At 48.6% G+C, this 16,063-nt stretch overlaps 1 protein-coding gene across 3 annotated transcripts; it reads left to right on the top strand.

Annotated features, from left to right (window-relative positions):
* The first annotated feature begins 5,737 nt into the window (after positions 1 to 5,737).
* LOC119269490 (interactor of constitutive active ROPs 2, chloroplastic-like) lies at positions 5,738 to 11,642 on the top strand. Of its 3 annotated transcripts, XM_037551333.1 has the most exons (5): positions 5,738 to 5,957; positions 6,074 to 6,305; positions 7,558 to 7,667; positions 9,075 to 9,246; positions 10,095 to 11,642. In XM_037551333.1, the coding sequence occupies exons 3-5, from the start codon at positions 7,648 to 7,650 to the stop codon at positions 11,439 to 11,441; spliced, it is 1,539 nt and encodes a 512-aa protein (XP_037407230.1). In that variant the 5' UTR covers positions 5,738 to 5,957; positions 6,074 to 6,305; positions 7,558 to 7,647; the 3' UTR covers positions 11,442 to 11,642. The 3 variants fall into 3 exon arrangements, with proteins under 3 accessions (XP_037407230.1, XP_037407231.1, XP_037407229.1); XM_037551334.1 differs by lacking the exon at positions 6,074 to 6,305; XM_037551332.1 differs by lacking the exons at positions 5,738 to 5,957; positions 6,074 to 6,305; positions 7,558 to 7,667 and adding an exon at positions 7,721 to 8,965.
* The last annotated feature ends 4,421 nt before the right edge of the window (positions 11,643 to 16,063 follow it).

Here is a 16,063-nt window from a genome sequence, read left to right on the forward strand (position 1 = left end):
TTTAACTGAATTTTCCATTCCTTGTTGGTCAGCTTACGGTGATGAATGGGAATCTCTGAGGTACGTAAATGAAAAGATTCCAACTCATAGCCAAACGGTTGCCTGTACCGACTCTCCTCTTCCCCGATCTTATCAAAACAGAAGAGCTCACTTTGTGAAAATTATTTTTTAGACCCAAAAGTTGTTCGAAATGACATAGGATCAACTTCATATTAATCGCTTGTTGGAGGTCATGTTCCATAGAAATGACAATATCATGCACATACTGGAGGATAGAGATTCATCCTTCAACCAGATGCGGGATAAGGACCGCAACTGACCATCCTACTTAGCCTTTCTATGAGAATAACCAACATATCCGTCACAATGTTAAATAAAAAAGGTGACATGAATCACCTTGCCTCAGTTTCTTCCAACTTTGAAAATAATGACCGATGTCATCATTGATCTTAACCGCAACACTCCTACCGTGAACAAAATAAGCCACTTGTTGTCACCCTTCAGCCGCAAAACGTTTCACGTGAATGGCTTATTGAAGAAAATACCACTTTTTTACTTTGTCATAGGCATTTTCAAAGTCCATCTTAAAGATAACACCATCGAGTTTCTTAGTGTGGAGCCACTCGACACTTTCATGAGTCCATTGGCCTAATTCTTTCACCCCCTCAAGTTTTTAATCCCTTGCTGCGGGAATTTCAATTGGCCTAATCCATCCAATTCGCTCGAGTTTTTAATCCGTTGTTGAAGGAATTTCACCACTCGAGTCAAGTTAACATCGGCGCGGACGCGTGAATCAGCCACGCTCGATCAGTCGGACTTCAGTTTCTCCACCTCTGAACAAGACCCCGTATCATCCATCCGAAAAGCATAGAAGATTTCCGATGCGCCATCTAGCCGCACTTCCGCACGCCCGCGATCGTGATCAGGCCCAGCGAAAACGACGCGCCATTTGTTGCGACCACGAGAGGCTCCCGCCCTACCCGCAGCCATCATGCTTCAGCAGTTAGCACTACACTGCCAAGGCATGGAGCTAGTGATTGCGCCTTCGTGTGTCCGTGGTTTTCTCCCGCAAGGGTTTCCATGTAAAAATCCATGTCTCTTTGTCTCGTTTATTTCTTGTTATTATCTAACAAGTGGTATACAGAGCTGAGGTTACAGATACGAGATTTGAGATCAAGAGTTAGGGTTGCACGCGCCGCAGCCACCGCGTGACCAGGCGATCCGGCTTCGGATCGATTTCTGCTGCAGCGCTGTACAAAGCCGAGACCGACAGGAGCTTAAAAGGATTCGCTGGCGATCCGTCCGACCACAAGTTCCGCTGAGTTGCCGCTGCTGAGCCGCCGCTTATCCTCGTGAATATACGCAGCGTGACACGCGTGCCTGATCTGCTACTACTCCACGCGGAAGCAACAGCTGTGCGTACAGGCTTCCGATGAGACGCTGCTGCTGCATCTACACGTGAAGGCTCAGGTTCCAGGGATATTTTACTAGTAGATCAGCCACCTACTAGTATTCATTACGTGAAGCTACTGTTTTGGTCTCCAATTGCTACGACCACTTCAAAAGCTACCAAGTGCTATTTGTTTTAGTTCTTTGTCTGCATATTAATTCAATCAAGAATTTTTCTACGGGCTTGTACTACTTTGTGTACACAGATTTATCTATTTATGGCTTCCATGAAGTATGATCTTCCGCTGCTGGATCGTGACACAAGGTTTACCCTATGGCAAGTCAAGATGCGGGTGTTGTTGGCACAGGTCGACTATGATGTAGCACTGGATAGTTTTGGGAAGAACCGAATTGAGGACTGGACTGCTGAGGAGAAAAGAATTGATTGTAAGGCTTTGTCACAAATTCAACTCCATTTGCATAATAATATTTTGCAGGAAGTTTTGAGCGAGAAAACTGCCGCCGCTCTATGGTTAAAGTTGGAAGGAATTTGCATGACTAAAGATCTCACCAGCAAGATGCATCTGAAGCAAAAATTATTCCTGCACAGGTTACCCGAGAGAGGTAATGTTTTGAATCATATTTCAGAATTTAAAGAGATCATATCTGATCTAGCTGCAATGGAGGTTAAGTATGAAGAGGAAGATACTGCTTTATTGTTACTTTGTTCACTGCCAAGTTCTTATACCAATTTTAGAGACACCATATTATACAGTCGTGATACTCTCACACTTAATGAAGTTTATGAAGTTTTGAACTCTAAGGAGAAGATGAAACTAATGGTGCCTCACGATGGTTCAAGTTCATCCCAAGCAGAGGAATTATCCGTTCGTGGCAGGACAAAGGAGAAGAACTCCAATAATGGAAACAGAGGCAAAAGTAAAAAACGGCTACAGGGGCCGGTCACAATCCAGAGACAAAAAATATTGCAGATATTGCAAGAGAGACGGGCATGACATCTCAGAGTGTTTCAAGTTGCGGAATAAAGAAAAGAGGAAAGGTAACAAACAAGGTGAAAATTCTGCTAAAGTTGCTCGTGATGATAGTTCCGATGATGCTCTTGTCGTTATTGCTGGATGTGCTGAGATCAATGATGAGTGGGTACTTGACACTGCATGCACTTTTCATATGGTTCTGCATAGAGATTGGTTTATTATTTTTGATTCCACTACTTCTGCTGGTTCCGTTTTGGGTTTTGATAATTCACCATGCAAGATTGAAGGCATAGGTTCTATTCGAATCAAGATGTTTGATGGCATAATCAGAACTTTGACAGATGTTCGGTATATTTCGAAGATGAAGAGAAATCTTATTTCTATGAGTGCCCTTGATGCAAAGGGATACAAGTATTCAGGTGGAGATAGTGTTTTGAAGGTCACCAAAGGCTCCCTTGTTGTGATGAAAGGTGACTTAAGTTCGACCAATGGTCTTTATTACCTTCGAGGTTCTACCGTTTCAGGTAACGCTACTCCGGTTGTTTCAAAGAATTCTGATTGTGATGCTGCTAACCTTTGGCATATGCGTCTTGGACATATGAGTGAACTTGGTTTAGCAGAGTTAAATAAGAGAGGTCTTCTTGATGGATATGAACCTGATAAATTGAAATTTTGTGAGCATTGTATCTTCGGCAAACACAAGAGGGTGAAGTTCAATAATTCGGTTCATACAACTGAAGGTATTCTTGATTATGTGCATTCTGATTTATGGGGACCATCTCGCAAGAAGTCACTAGGTGGTGCTAGTTACATGCTGACTATTATTGATGATTATTCGAGAAAAGTATGGCCTTATTTCTTGAAGCATAAATATGAAGCATTCTCAACATTTAAGGAGTGGAAGATTATGATTGAGAGACAAACTGAAAAGAAGGTAAAAATACTTCGCACTGATAATGGTATGGAATTCTGTTCTAAGCAATTTAAGAATTATTGAAAGTCTGAAGGCATTGTCAGACACTACACCGTTCCTTATACTCCTCAACAAAACGGTGTTGCTGAGCGCATGAACAGAACCATTATTTCCAGAGCCCGTTGCATGTTGTCCAATGCAGGTTTGCATAGACGTTTTTGGGCTGAGGCCGCTTCCACTGCTTGTTATCTCATTAATCGTTCACCATCTATTGCTCTTAATAAGAAAACTCCAATTGAGGTATGGTTTGGTTCACCTGCTGATTATTCACAGTTGAGAGTTTTTGGTTGCACTGCTTATGCTCATGTTGATAATGGAAAATTGGAGCCTAGGGCTGTTAAGTGCATCTTTCTTGGTTATAAGTCTAGTGTTAAAGGTTTTAAATTATGGAATCCTGAAACCCAGAAGGTTGTTATTAGCAGAAATGTTATCTTTAATGAATCTGCTATGTTACATGATGTTTCATCTACTAATGTTCCTGTTGAGAGTGAACATCAGCCTACTATTCAGCAGCCTACTGTTCAGGTGGAGCATGTTATTGACTCAGGTGATACATCTAGTAATGAAATTGTTGATGCACATGATGAACCCGTCGTTAATGATGATAATGTCACTCCCACTCCAAATCAGCCTATTGTTCCACCCAGTTGGAATCTCGCACGCGACAGAGTCAGGCAGGGTATTAATAAACTAGACAGGTTAATTGAAGAATGCAATATTGTTTCTTTTGTTTTATCTGTTGCAGAAGAAATTGATGGTAATTCTGAGCCTTCTTCATATTCCGAGGCTATTATTTCTGGTGATAGTAATAAGTGGATGACTGCTATGCATGACGAGGCTATTATTCTAAGTAGACAACTCGTTTACTTGTCCTCCAAGGACTCTCATGTATTGCCCTCTTATATACCCCATGTAGTCGCACCTCAGACGGCCTATCGTCTTGTGCTTGTAATACTCCTCCTCATAGTGATTGCGCCTTCGTGCGTTCGTAGTTTTCTCCCGCAAGGGTTTCCACGTAAAAATCCGTGTCTCTTTGTCTCATTTATTTCTCCTTATTACTGTATCTAACAAAAGAAGACCTAGTGCCCTAGCGGAGCTCGATCAGGGGAAGCTATGTGAGGGGAGGAGAGGCCTGCGATCGAGCGACAGCGAACCAGCAGCGGACGAAACCCTCGGCCCCGACGCGGACGTACCACGTAATAACACACAACGCCATGTCGTCTGCCTTGCCTTGGATGACAATTATGCTTTGCTTTGCCGGCGCTGAGGGCGGGCGGGCGAGACGGCCGGCCGGCCGACCGGAGGTGCCTGTCAACGAGCAGGAGCAGAGAGCAGTGGACACAACGGCAAGCAAGTTGGACCGCTCAAGTGTACGTACGATAACCACTGGCCGCTGATCCATATGCACTGTAGCAGGGCCTGCCGTGTAGGGGCACGGCGGCGCGCACTGTGCGCGCACCGGTCCGGTGTCCGGGCGAGTAGTAGATCACCATCTCTTATCTAAAACCACATCGCAATTAAGCTGACATCGCTACTGCGACTGCACGGAGAAATCAGCGTCCGTTATCCGGCGGTGGAGCCGGCGCGCATGCAGTCTCGCCATGATTCGGCGGCAGATCTTATCTGGAGCACGGTGGAGCCGCGCGCGTCGTAAAAACCAAGGTAGATTTCGCTCTCGGAGAGAGACGGCGCGCGGTGGCCGGCCGGGCCCGATGGATCCACGCCGGCCAAAGCAAAGGCCTCCGCTGCTCTCCGATTTCCCGAGCCCGGTCACATGCCGACGGGAGCACGGGACTTTTGTGCGGCCGGGCAGGCATCGAGTTCACGTGCCTCTCGGTCGACGGGTCGAGTCCCGTCCCCGTCCGCTGGCGGTGGCGCCTACCTGCCCGGCGCCGGGCCAAAAGACGACGGCGGCGGCTGCTGCGCGCGCGCGCGCAACGCTTGTACTGTAGCCGGCGTCCCCGCTCCCGTGCGGAGCGGCATGCGCGCGTCCGTCCGGGCCGGGCTCGAGAGCAAGATGGATGGTACGCTTGTCGTGTTACCGACGCGAGCTGGACCGGTCAGTCCTCGTCCCCATGTCGCCCAGGCCTGCGACAGTTCGGTACCAATGGGGACTCCTCTGCTACGGTACAGGCGCGTAGATCTGTCTCGTTCCTTTCGGCAGTAAAAAGTTCGAAACACGCGCGCACACGGGTCGTCAGAGCGCGCAATCCGGTGGCATGTAGTATATTTGTCTTCGTTCCCGTCTGCATGCATCCGCCAATCGCACATCGCAAGTACACCGCCACGCGACACTCTTTTTTGCCGGACAAGTTTCCCTTTTTTCACCTTTGATCGTAGCGTACTGTACTGTAAATACTGACGCCTCTGCAGGGGCGAGCGTGCACGCGGCGCTCCACGCTTTGGTAAAGCAGCTAGCCTAGTCTAGCGCGCTCCGGTTTCCCAGCGTGGAAGAACGCTATCCGAGACGAGAGAGACCAACAGCCCCGTCGCGCGTCGTTGAGCCCAACCTCAGCCCCAGCCCCAACGGCGACAGGCACCAGAAGGAGTTGACAACGGGCGGGATATTGCAAAAACAAAGCCCGAGCACTGTACGACGGGTATGAAGATCCATCCATCCCCATTGATCTGATTCGATTTGATTTGTTGCCGCGTGAGCTCCCTGAGCGCGGAAAGTGATTGTTCTTCTTCCTCGTGCTGTTGCGTTCCCCTGCAGCCTTCCGAAATCCCCACGACCTGTCTCCATTCCATTCCTCTTGTTCATGATGACACCCTACTCCCCAGAGCAGATGCCCCCCTACCCCTCCGTCGCCCCCTCTTCGGCAATGGTGGCGTCCCAGAGCACGGCGTGAACAAGGCCGAGCGACCCGGGCGACGGCAGCAGAGGAGGAAAGGCACCGCCCAGCCCATTCCGAGCTCTCCCGTCCCCGACAGGACAGGCCGGCGAGGTTTGATTTGATGCTCCTTCTTTCACATTTCCGCCATGCATTTCCTCCCTCAGCGTCTCGCATCATCCATGCTAGCTCGGTTGCATCACGCATTTGTGCCCCGTTGGAATCGGTCCAAAGGCGAGAGGGGAGGGACGACATGCATCCCACGATGGAGAGACCTCCAATTTTGCTCCCAGCTCGTCTCGTACATATATGTGCAAGCCCATGTCTACCACCCACTACCAGCCTAGCTCGTTTGGCCGACATTTCTCAAGAAAAAAAGAAGCTAGTTCGGCCGACAGGGTTGCTTATGTATCCGGCAGATACAAGCTGTAAAGCTTCTCGGGCCGTCCCTCCCTCCCCAAGCTTTGGGGATTTTTGTCTCTCGTCGTCACCAATCACCCCATAAATACATGTGGGCATCAATAACTCAGTCAGTTAGTTTATCCTGAGGTAAAAGCATGGCTTATTTCTGCTTTCTCCTTTCATTTCTCTCGCGCGCTTTGGCTAATGGAAAGGAGATTAGGTGCGCACGTATTTAATACCCGAGCTACTAATTAACTGGATGTACACGTACTTGCCATTTGGCCCAACTACTTTTCCACCATTCATGTGCACCATTGCATTGATTTTGTTTTGTGTGTGGGGAGCTTGAGTAAGGGTGAAGAGATAGTGAGCAAAACAAAAGGGCAAGCCTCCCATGGTGATGGTGGTGGATTCTTGCTTGCTTGCTCGCTCGCTTGCTTCGGCCGCACCTCTCTCCGGGCTCAAGTCTGGTGGTTGTAGTGGCGCGCGTATAATGTGCGCTATCTTGCAAGGGACCATGCATGTAGACGGCCGGTGATCATCGCCGCCCGTGCCAAAGCAAAGCTTAAAGAAACGGGCGCCTCCCGGTTTAAGGATGATGCCTCCCGATTAGTGCTGTTTAAAAAGCCACGGGGCCGTCGCTGTTGGGTGGCTAAGTGGTTGCGGTGCACTGGTTAGTGCCAGGTTAGACGGGGAAGCAATCGGCAAGCAAGCCTAGCCGGGAATGATGCGCTAGTAGTACTACAACGCTTGCTTGCTTGCTTCCCTCCATTATTTAGTTGCTTTTCTCGTGCATGTGGAGAGGAGATACTAGTACTACAAAGGGCCTTCTCGCCCTCCATCGCCATAGCAAAGTGGCGATTAGCGTCTAGCTAGCCTTCTCTTGGCCTCTCCCCCCTGCCTTCTTCCTCCGGTCCAGAGAGGGAGCCGAGCTGACCGCCCTTTTCTGCTTGTCTCGTTGCAGCTTTCTTTCCTGTAGGTGGGCAAACCACACATACCAGCAGTGCCGGTGGCTCTCAATCAAATTTCGGAACAGAGATATAGCCGGCCGGCCATGCAGACAGCCAAGGCGAGGTATGTTCCGTTCGTTCGTTCGTGCCATCCTCCCCCTCCGTCCTCTACTCTACTGAGCACTGAGTTCCATCCATGTGCCGCTTGATATTTTTAGCAGTTTGATTGTCCGTTTTGAGGCGTCATGTGCTGCCGCTTATTTGATTCTTTCCTCCATGCGTTGCTTATCTTGACGCGTACCATGCTTTGTTTATCTCCATGCATCGGTCTCCGCGATGTTAGATAGATTCTACTCTTCCATACTCAGATCATCTGAGCACGGATTCAGTCAATGTGCATGCACCGGTTTTACTACTACCTTCCCCTTGACGCCAAAGCTGTTCTCCTATCTCGCCTTCATCCGGTTACTGTTCTGCTCCCTCGCAAAGTTTTGAGCAGAGTTAACCTGTGTTCGAACCTCCCTTCATCAATGGACTGGAACTGGAGGCAGCACTGCTGATTGATTGCTCTGTGCTCAGGGAGATTAAACAGAGGCTCTCAACAGCTGCAGGCCTGCAGCTACAGGAGCACCAATATCGCATGCTCGTTACAGTATACTACTGTACCTTAGATAAACATAACCAATCACGCTAATTTCGCCCCGTGACATGTTAACCATTCGTGTGGGCGGCCATAAACTACGCTTCCACCCTTACACACCACCACCTATCTTGCCGGAGGCAGCCAGGAAGCGACCAAAATTTTCAAAATCGGGGGCGCACCGCACTGCACGCATGTGACCGTGACTGCTTGCAGATGGCTCCATTTTCTTGATGAAATGCAGATGGCGCCATGGGCAACGCCTGTCCGGTTCTTGAGCCCGGCGCAAAGCGGCCAAAGGAGCCGCAGTGCGGCGCTGGTCCACCTGTCTCCCCTCGCTAACCCGCATCTGTAAAGCCTCGCCCCCGTGCTTGCATATCACGGGGGATCATTAGGTTATTAAGCTAATGCGCCTCCCCTTTCCCGGCTCCTGCCTGCCTCTCCCTCGCTCTCTCTGTCTCTCTCGCTCGCTCGCTCGCCCGGTTGCTCCCCATTCACTTCTTGTCGGTCGCCTTTGCCGCTTTCGGCCGGCCTCGGATTCTTTGTTTCCCCATTGCTTCTCGCGGCTTCTCCTCTCTGCATCTGGTTCACTTCGCTCGAGCTGAAGTGTTTTGAGCCGTTGAATCCGGAGCGGTTCTTGAGCTTTGCTTTCTGGTCAGAACTTTTCTCCCCTGCGTTTGGGATGAAGGGGGGCACTGGAATCCTGCGCCTCCTCCTCTAGTCATGCTGTACTTGAGCAAGATGCATTTTCTGAGGTTATATTCGAGCAGTACAGCCGTGAGGCAAGGAACCTCACTTCAGCCTCAGCTAGCTTCCCCTACCTTACGATTTTCTTTTCCTTTTTTGGTTGAGGTTTCTGACTGACTGTACTTGTGCGTTCTTGGCATGAAGGAATGGCTCCGTGGAACACCCTGCCCGCGGGTCTCCCCTCGGAGCAAGCAAGACGGGCCGGCCGACGAGGCTGGCCGGCCTGGACTCCGGCGTCGACGCGGCGGCCACCAAGTCGCCCACCGGCCGGAGCCCCAAGGTGGAGCGCCGCACCACCATGAGCGCCGAAAGAGAGGTACGAATCTCTGCTTCCAATTTGTTTTTAATCTTTATTAGAAAGAAAGGGATTTTTGAGAGACTGTTGAGAGTTCGTTACGAGCACTTAAGAGATGTCGCTACATGTTCTTGAATGCCACCCATGTTTTCTCACATTTTGCCCGGATTTGGCAATACCTGTATCTGTCGACGTTGATACTGTCTCGGTTCGCTGTAGTTGGCTATTGGTCTGTCCCGCTCTTGATGTAGCAGACTGTCAGTTACTCCGAGTACACTGAAACAGACAGGTACCTCTATCCGGTAGCTAAAATGAAGTGTTCCCATTAAGCGATATTAATATTACTAGTAGTTGTCCTAGTAATCATCCGAGTATGGTTTGATTTACCGCAACACGGAGGCCAACTCCAGATAAAAGTTTCAGACAGAGAGGGACACTGTACTTACATCGGTAGTTATTCTCTGTACTGGTTATGTCTTCAGAAAAAACAAGAAGGTTAAGCATACTAATCAAGTACCTTTAGAACACACAAAATACTTCGTTCTTACTTGGTCAAATGATCATTTTTTCGAGCTAATGTTCGCGCCAATTTTCACAAATCCGTGCCTTACTGCAAGGACAACTGCCAACAGAACTCTTGCAGTGTGATGATGCGAAGTGGTGAAAGTATTTTCTTTCGAGCCGAAAGTGGTGAAAGTTGGCAGGGGCAGTAATGCACAGCAAGACAATCATCTAAAATTCCAAATACCAGAACTTTCCATCACTAATCCCTCGCTAATCATGCCATGGTTGAAAGTGAAGCCACGACGAGTTTGCTGATTGGAGTTTGGCACACACCACTAATCTTCTGCTGAATTTGATGACTTCAGAAAAGGAGGTCGCCCATGAAGCTGTCGGAGCTCGAGTCCCAGCTCTCGCAGCTGCAGGACGAGCTCAAGAAGGCCAAGGAGCAGCTCCATTCCTCGGAGAACTCCAGGAAGCGGGCCCTGCAGGAGGCCGAGGAGGCCAGGGCGCAGGCGGCGGAGGCGTCCGCGCAGGCCAGCGACTCGCGGGGGCAGCTCGCCGAGCTCTCCTCGGTGGAGCAGACCCGCATCTTCGAGCTCCGCCGGCTCTCCCAGGAGCGCGATCGCTCGTGGCAGTCGGAGCTGGAGGCCATGCAGAAGCAGCACGAGGCGGACTCGGCCGCGCTCGTCGCCGCCATGGGCGAGGTGCACCGCCTCCGCGTGCAGCTCGCCGCGGCCGCCCGCGCCGACCGCAAGCAGGAGGTGGCGGAGGCGCTGGCGACCGTTGACGAGCTTAAGGCCAAGCTCTCCGCGAGCGAGGAGGCCGAGGCGCGGGCGCGAGCGTTGCACGAGGAGTGCAAGCAGCAGCTGGAGGCGAGCCGGGCCACCATCGACTCGCTGCTCACCGACGGCTCCAAGCTGATGGACTCCTTCAGCCTCGTCGTCACGGAGCTCGAGGAGTCGCGCGCGAAGCTCAAGGCCCTCGAGGAGGAGGTGGCGGAGACGACGTCGGCGAAGGCCGCCGCCGCCGCCGGCCAGAGCTGCAACTGCTCGGACTCGGAGGCCGCCGAGCTGAGGTCGGCGCTGGAGGACGTGGAGGCCAGGTTCCAGGAAGAGAAGATCCTGAGCACCGTCGAGACGCAATGCGCGTACGAGCTCATGGACCAGATCAAGGTCGAGTCCGACCTGCGGCATGGCAAGCTCGCCGCCGCGCTCGCGAGCGCCAAGTCCGAGGTCATGTTCCTCAAGGCGAGCCTGTTCGACAGGGAGTCCGAGCTGCGGCGCGCCCATGACGCGACCAAGAAGCTGCAGGACGACGCGAGAACGAACAGCACGGCGGACGAGCTGAAGGCGCAGCTGCAAGGCGCGCTGCAGGAGAACGGGCAGCTGAAGCTCGAGCTGCGGCAGTACGAGTCCGAGAAGGTCCCCGAGAAGTCGGACGCCGACGCGGCGGCGGAGGCGGCGAAGAAGGGGGAGACGGAGGCCGAGCTGAGGCGGCTGAGGGTGCAGGCCGAGCAGTGGCGGAAGGCCGCCGAGACCGCCATGGCGTTGCTCACCGTGGGCAAGGGCGGCAACGGGAAGATCTTGGACCGCGGCGAGTCGCTGGACGGCGGCAAGTACGCGGGCCTGTACGACGAGCTCGACGACGACGCGGCGGCGGCCAGGAAGAACGGCAACGTGCTCCGGAGGATCAGTGGAATGTGGAAGAAATGAGGCTGATCGGCCGATCAACTGATGTCAAGTAGTGGCGTGGCTCGATCGTAGGGATCGAGCTGTTCATTTTTTCCCTCGCTTGTAAAATTGTTTTGCCGGTTCTCGTGGTGTAAAAACATAGGTGTGATTGTACTGAACGTGCTCATAGATGTATCATACGCGGTATATGATGAATTGAATCAGTTCATCCTTTGATCGTAATACTGTACTCCCTCAGGTGTACTTCTATCTTTGTCCTAAGTCAAAAGTTTTAAATTTTTGATTAACTATAAAGAAAAGAATAATAACATACTCCCTCCGCTCCAAAATATAAGTCTTTATAGAGATTTCAATAGATGACTACATACGAAGCAAAATAAGTGAATCTATACTTTAAAATATGTCTACATACATATGTATGTTGTAGTTCATTTGAAATATCTAAAAAGATTTATATTTCGAAACGGAGGGAGTATATGACATCAAATTGGCGTAGTATTATGAAAGTAAATTTCAAATCGGATCTAGTGATACTATTTAGTGTCATAAATGTTGTTACCTTTTCTATAAAGTTGATCAAAGTTTTAAAACTTTGATTTAAGACAGAAACTAGAATTACACTTATTCATGGACAAAGGGAGAGTACCTACGTAAACTCTTCCACCTTTGATAAAACCACCACCCTCGGGTCCGAATTGTCAAAGGTTGGAACATGCATTCTTGCAAATCTAAATTTTTGGTTTGGAGAATCAAACATTAGCTGGCACATGGCCGCAACCCGTGCCGCCGACCGTCCGCCGCCCCTGGTGCTGACAAAATGGAACTCCTCACCTCCACTTCACCTTCGGCCACTCTCACTGGTGCCGGCGGCTTGAATTCGCAACATCACCGCCACACTTCTTGAACATAATTGATGGCTTGCACACAGCATGAAGGTGCGACCGGACACTGCTCCATCAGGGTGAAAATTCTGGGGCGCTGCAACAGAACGACGACGACTACACGACCACGCTCCAGCACTACGTGCATGTCAGACGGACCCCGCCGCTAGCTTGTCGCCGATCATCGAAGAGGAAGAAGGAAAACTGTGGGAACAATCTCTCTAAACACATCAACGGATGAAATCTCTCCACACCCCTTCAAAATAAAGGATAGGATTATCTTTTTAGAAAATACTTTGTCCGCCGCCTGTGTATGTCGTTATGGAGCGGCCCATTTAGCGGATGATGTACGCTTGTACGCCCTGTGTATGCCGTGATGGACCGGCCCATTAGCGGATGATGTACGCTTGTATGTCCATTGAAATATGTCGCAAAAAGAATAGTGCTAGGCGAGGATTCGAACACAGAACCTCCTGCTGCAAATAGCAAGCTGATAGCCACTATAACTAAGAGCATTTTCAACAGGCGCCAAAAAATGGATCCCCATGCTAAAAACCGTCTTCTTTGGGTGCCAGAGACGCTCCATCAGATGCTGCAAAATAGTGCGGACGCAAAAAAATTTAACCCACACGGTTAAAAGCACTATCGCACGCTGCAAATGTTATGCGCCGGACCGCGTGCGCTTTATAATTTGCACTGCGTGTTTTTTTGGGCGCGCGTTTTTGGACATGTGGAAAACCAATGTTGACCGCGGCGCGCTAACAGTGCTACAGTGGGGTTGTAAAACTATTTTAGCCCTTGATATTTTTGCGCCTATGTTGGAGATGCTCTAACAAGCGCTTGTGACTATTTAGATAGCGCAATGTTTTAAAAGAAATTAACAACATCGCCAGATCCTAAAAGAAGCGAAAAAGATTTCTGAAAAAGTGAATATTTGTTAGACCCAGATATTTCGTAAAAAGTTGTGAACAAAAAAAAATAAACTTGAACATTTTTTTGAAACTCTCAAACTTCTTTTCGAATTTTGAAGATTTTTAAAACATGAATGTTTTCTGAAACACGAACAAACTTTTCAGAATATGAGGTACTGTAGTGAACATTTATCCAAACACAAATAGTTTTTGAACTTTGAACATTTTTCAAAAAGCGGAAATTTTTTATAAGATGATCAACTTTTGAAAACCGATAGGTATCGGAGCGAACTTTCTTTTAAAAAGCAAACATTTTTGAATTTTACATATTTTGGAAACACAAACAATTTTTGAAACATTTTATTCAATACGCATACTAAATTTTGAACAGCCTTTGGAACATTTTTTGAATTTTGAACAGCCTTTGGAACAAGAACATAAATTTAAAGTTTTGAAGCATTTTATTCAATACGCATACTAAATTTTGAAAATATAAAAAACAAAAAACTAGTGAAAACCGGTTCAAGATCCTACTAGAAGGTTTCCAAAACCGATACTGTAGGACATGCGTTATCTCATAATTGGCCTGGCCCATCTTATTCGGTAGGTCGCTCGTTTGTGTGCGAATGAGCCACAATTTGTCGCAACAAGTGGCAAATAGGGATTTCCACCGTACTTCTTAGTGAATACTTTTTGAAAATCTGCAAAAAAATACTTTTTATTTAAATCTGCGATATTTTTATGAAAAAATAGATGACTTTTTCCAAATCCGCGAACGCTTGGGTGGGCCCAACAGTAGCGATGTCATCGTGTAGTTACTTTTTTATTTTTAATTTTTCGTTAATTCATTTTTCTCTTTTTTGAACTTTATTATTCTTTTGAGATTTGTAAAAAAATCTTTGGAACACCAAAAAATGTTCTTGCCTTAAAATATCGTTTGAAATTTCAAAAAAATATTTCTATTTTTGAACTTTGTTCACAAATTTAAGAAATGTTTGCGTTTCTAAAGAAGCTGATATTCTTTTTTAAAGTACGTGGTCTGAAATTTCTGTTCAACACCAATTGTTGAAAATTTATTAACAATTTTGAAAAATGTCTTGAAGTTTAGAAAATTTTCATACAGAAATTGAAATAGCAAAATTGTTGACAAATTTAAAGAAATGGTTAGGACATAAGAAAATGTACAAGTTGATTGATAATGATGAAATTGCAAATAACATATGCATTAAAATTAGAATAAACTATATGCTCACGGATGCATCTGTCTGGCCTAGTCTAACACACACCTCTCAACTGGTTGTTTTTTTAGATGATGGATAAATGGTTCCAACTTCTTGCATCAATCTGGTTTATCGAGAAAAACTTTTGAAGATATAAAATTTTTCAAATATCCAAAATATTTGGCATAATGCAATGAATTGGTCACAGAGGCTGATGGAAACAAATTGGGGGTCATTTGACGGATGTAAAAAATGCGCTTTCAAACGGATCCTTCTGGCCTATCCGAACACCCTTAGTTGCGACATCTTTGAAATGACCTCCTGTGGCTGGCACTCCAGGTGGGTTGCCCACCAGGTGTTCGAGCGTGAACGCGTCGTTGTTGCCGAACGTGTTCACGCCGCTCTCCTTGGTGCTCCAGTCCCAGCGAACTAGTGTTCTCATCAAAGACGGCGTCATGGGGACACGCCGAGTGGCCGGATCATAGGCACTGTAGCCCTTTGTCCCTTGCTCGTAGCCGACAAAAATCATCAGCCGGCTCCGATCAGCCAACTTCTTCAGTCCAGGGTGTGTGTCCTTCACATGCACGACACAACTGAATGTGTGCAGGAAGTGCACACTTGGCTTGCTTTCGTGCTAGGCTTTGAACATGTTTCTCTCAACATACAAACATGTTGGGGAATACAGTATTTCAAAAAAATTCCTACAATCACGCAAGATTTATCTAGGAGATGCATAGCAACGAGAGGGGAGAGTGTGTCTACGTATCCTCTTAGACCGAAAGCGGAAGCGTTTCATAATACGGTTGATGTAGTCGAACGTCTTCGCGATCCAACCGATCCAAGCACCGAACGTACGACACCTCCGCGTTCAGCACACGTTCAGCTCGGTGACGTCCCTCGAACTCTTGATCCAGTTGAGGCCGAGGGAGAGTTTCGTCAGCACGACGGTGTGGCGACGGTGATGATAAAATTTACCGGCGCAGGGCTTCGCCTAAGCACTATAACGATATGACCAAGGTGTGTAACTGTGGAGGAGGGCACCGCACATGACTAAGAGAAACTTGTGTGTCCTTTGGGGTGCCCCCTCCCACGTATATAAAGGGGGGAGGAGGAGGAGAAGGCCGGCCTAGAGGGGGCACGTGCAATGGGGAGTCCAACTAGGATTCTCAATCCTAGCTGGAGTCCCCTTCCATCCAAGAGAAGGAGAAGGAGGGAAGGAGGAAGAGGAGAGAACGAAGGAGGAGGGGCGCCCCCCTCCCCTTGTCCAATTCGGACTGGGAGGGGGGGGGGGGCGCAACCTCTGGCCGGCCCTCTCTCTTCTCTGATAAGGACCATGATTGCCCATTAACTTCCCGGGGGGAGGAGGGGTTCCGATAACCCCCGGTACTCCGAAACGACCCGAACCATTTAGGTGTCCGAATGTAGCCTTCCAATATATAAATCTTTATGTCTCGACCATTTCGAGACTCCTCGTCATGTCCGTGATCTCATCCGGGACTCCGAACAAACTTCGGTTCATCAAAACACGAAACTCATAATTCAAACCGTCATCGAACGTTAAACGTGCGGACCCTACAGGTTCGAGAACTATGTAGACATGACCGAGACACATCTCCGGTCAATAACCAATA

The sequence above is a fragment of the Triticum dicoccoides genome, chromosome 3A, assembly GCF_002162155.2.
Source record: "Triticum dicoccoides isolate Atlit2015 ecotype Zavitan chromosome 3A, WEW_v2.0, whole genome shotgun sequence".
Classification (NCBI taxonomy): domain Eukaryota; kingdom Viridiplantae; phylum Streptophyta; class Magnoliopsida; order Poales; family Poaceae; genus Triticum; species Triticum dicoccoides.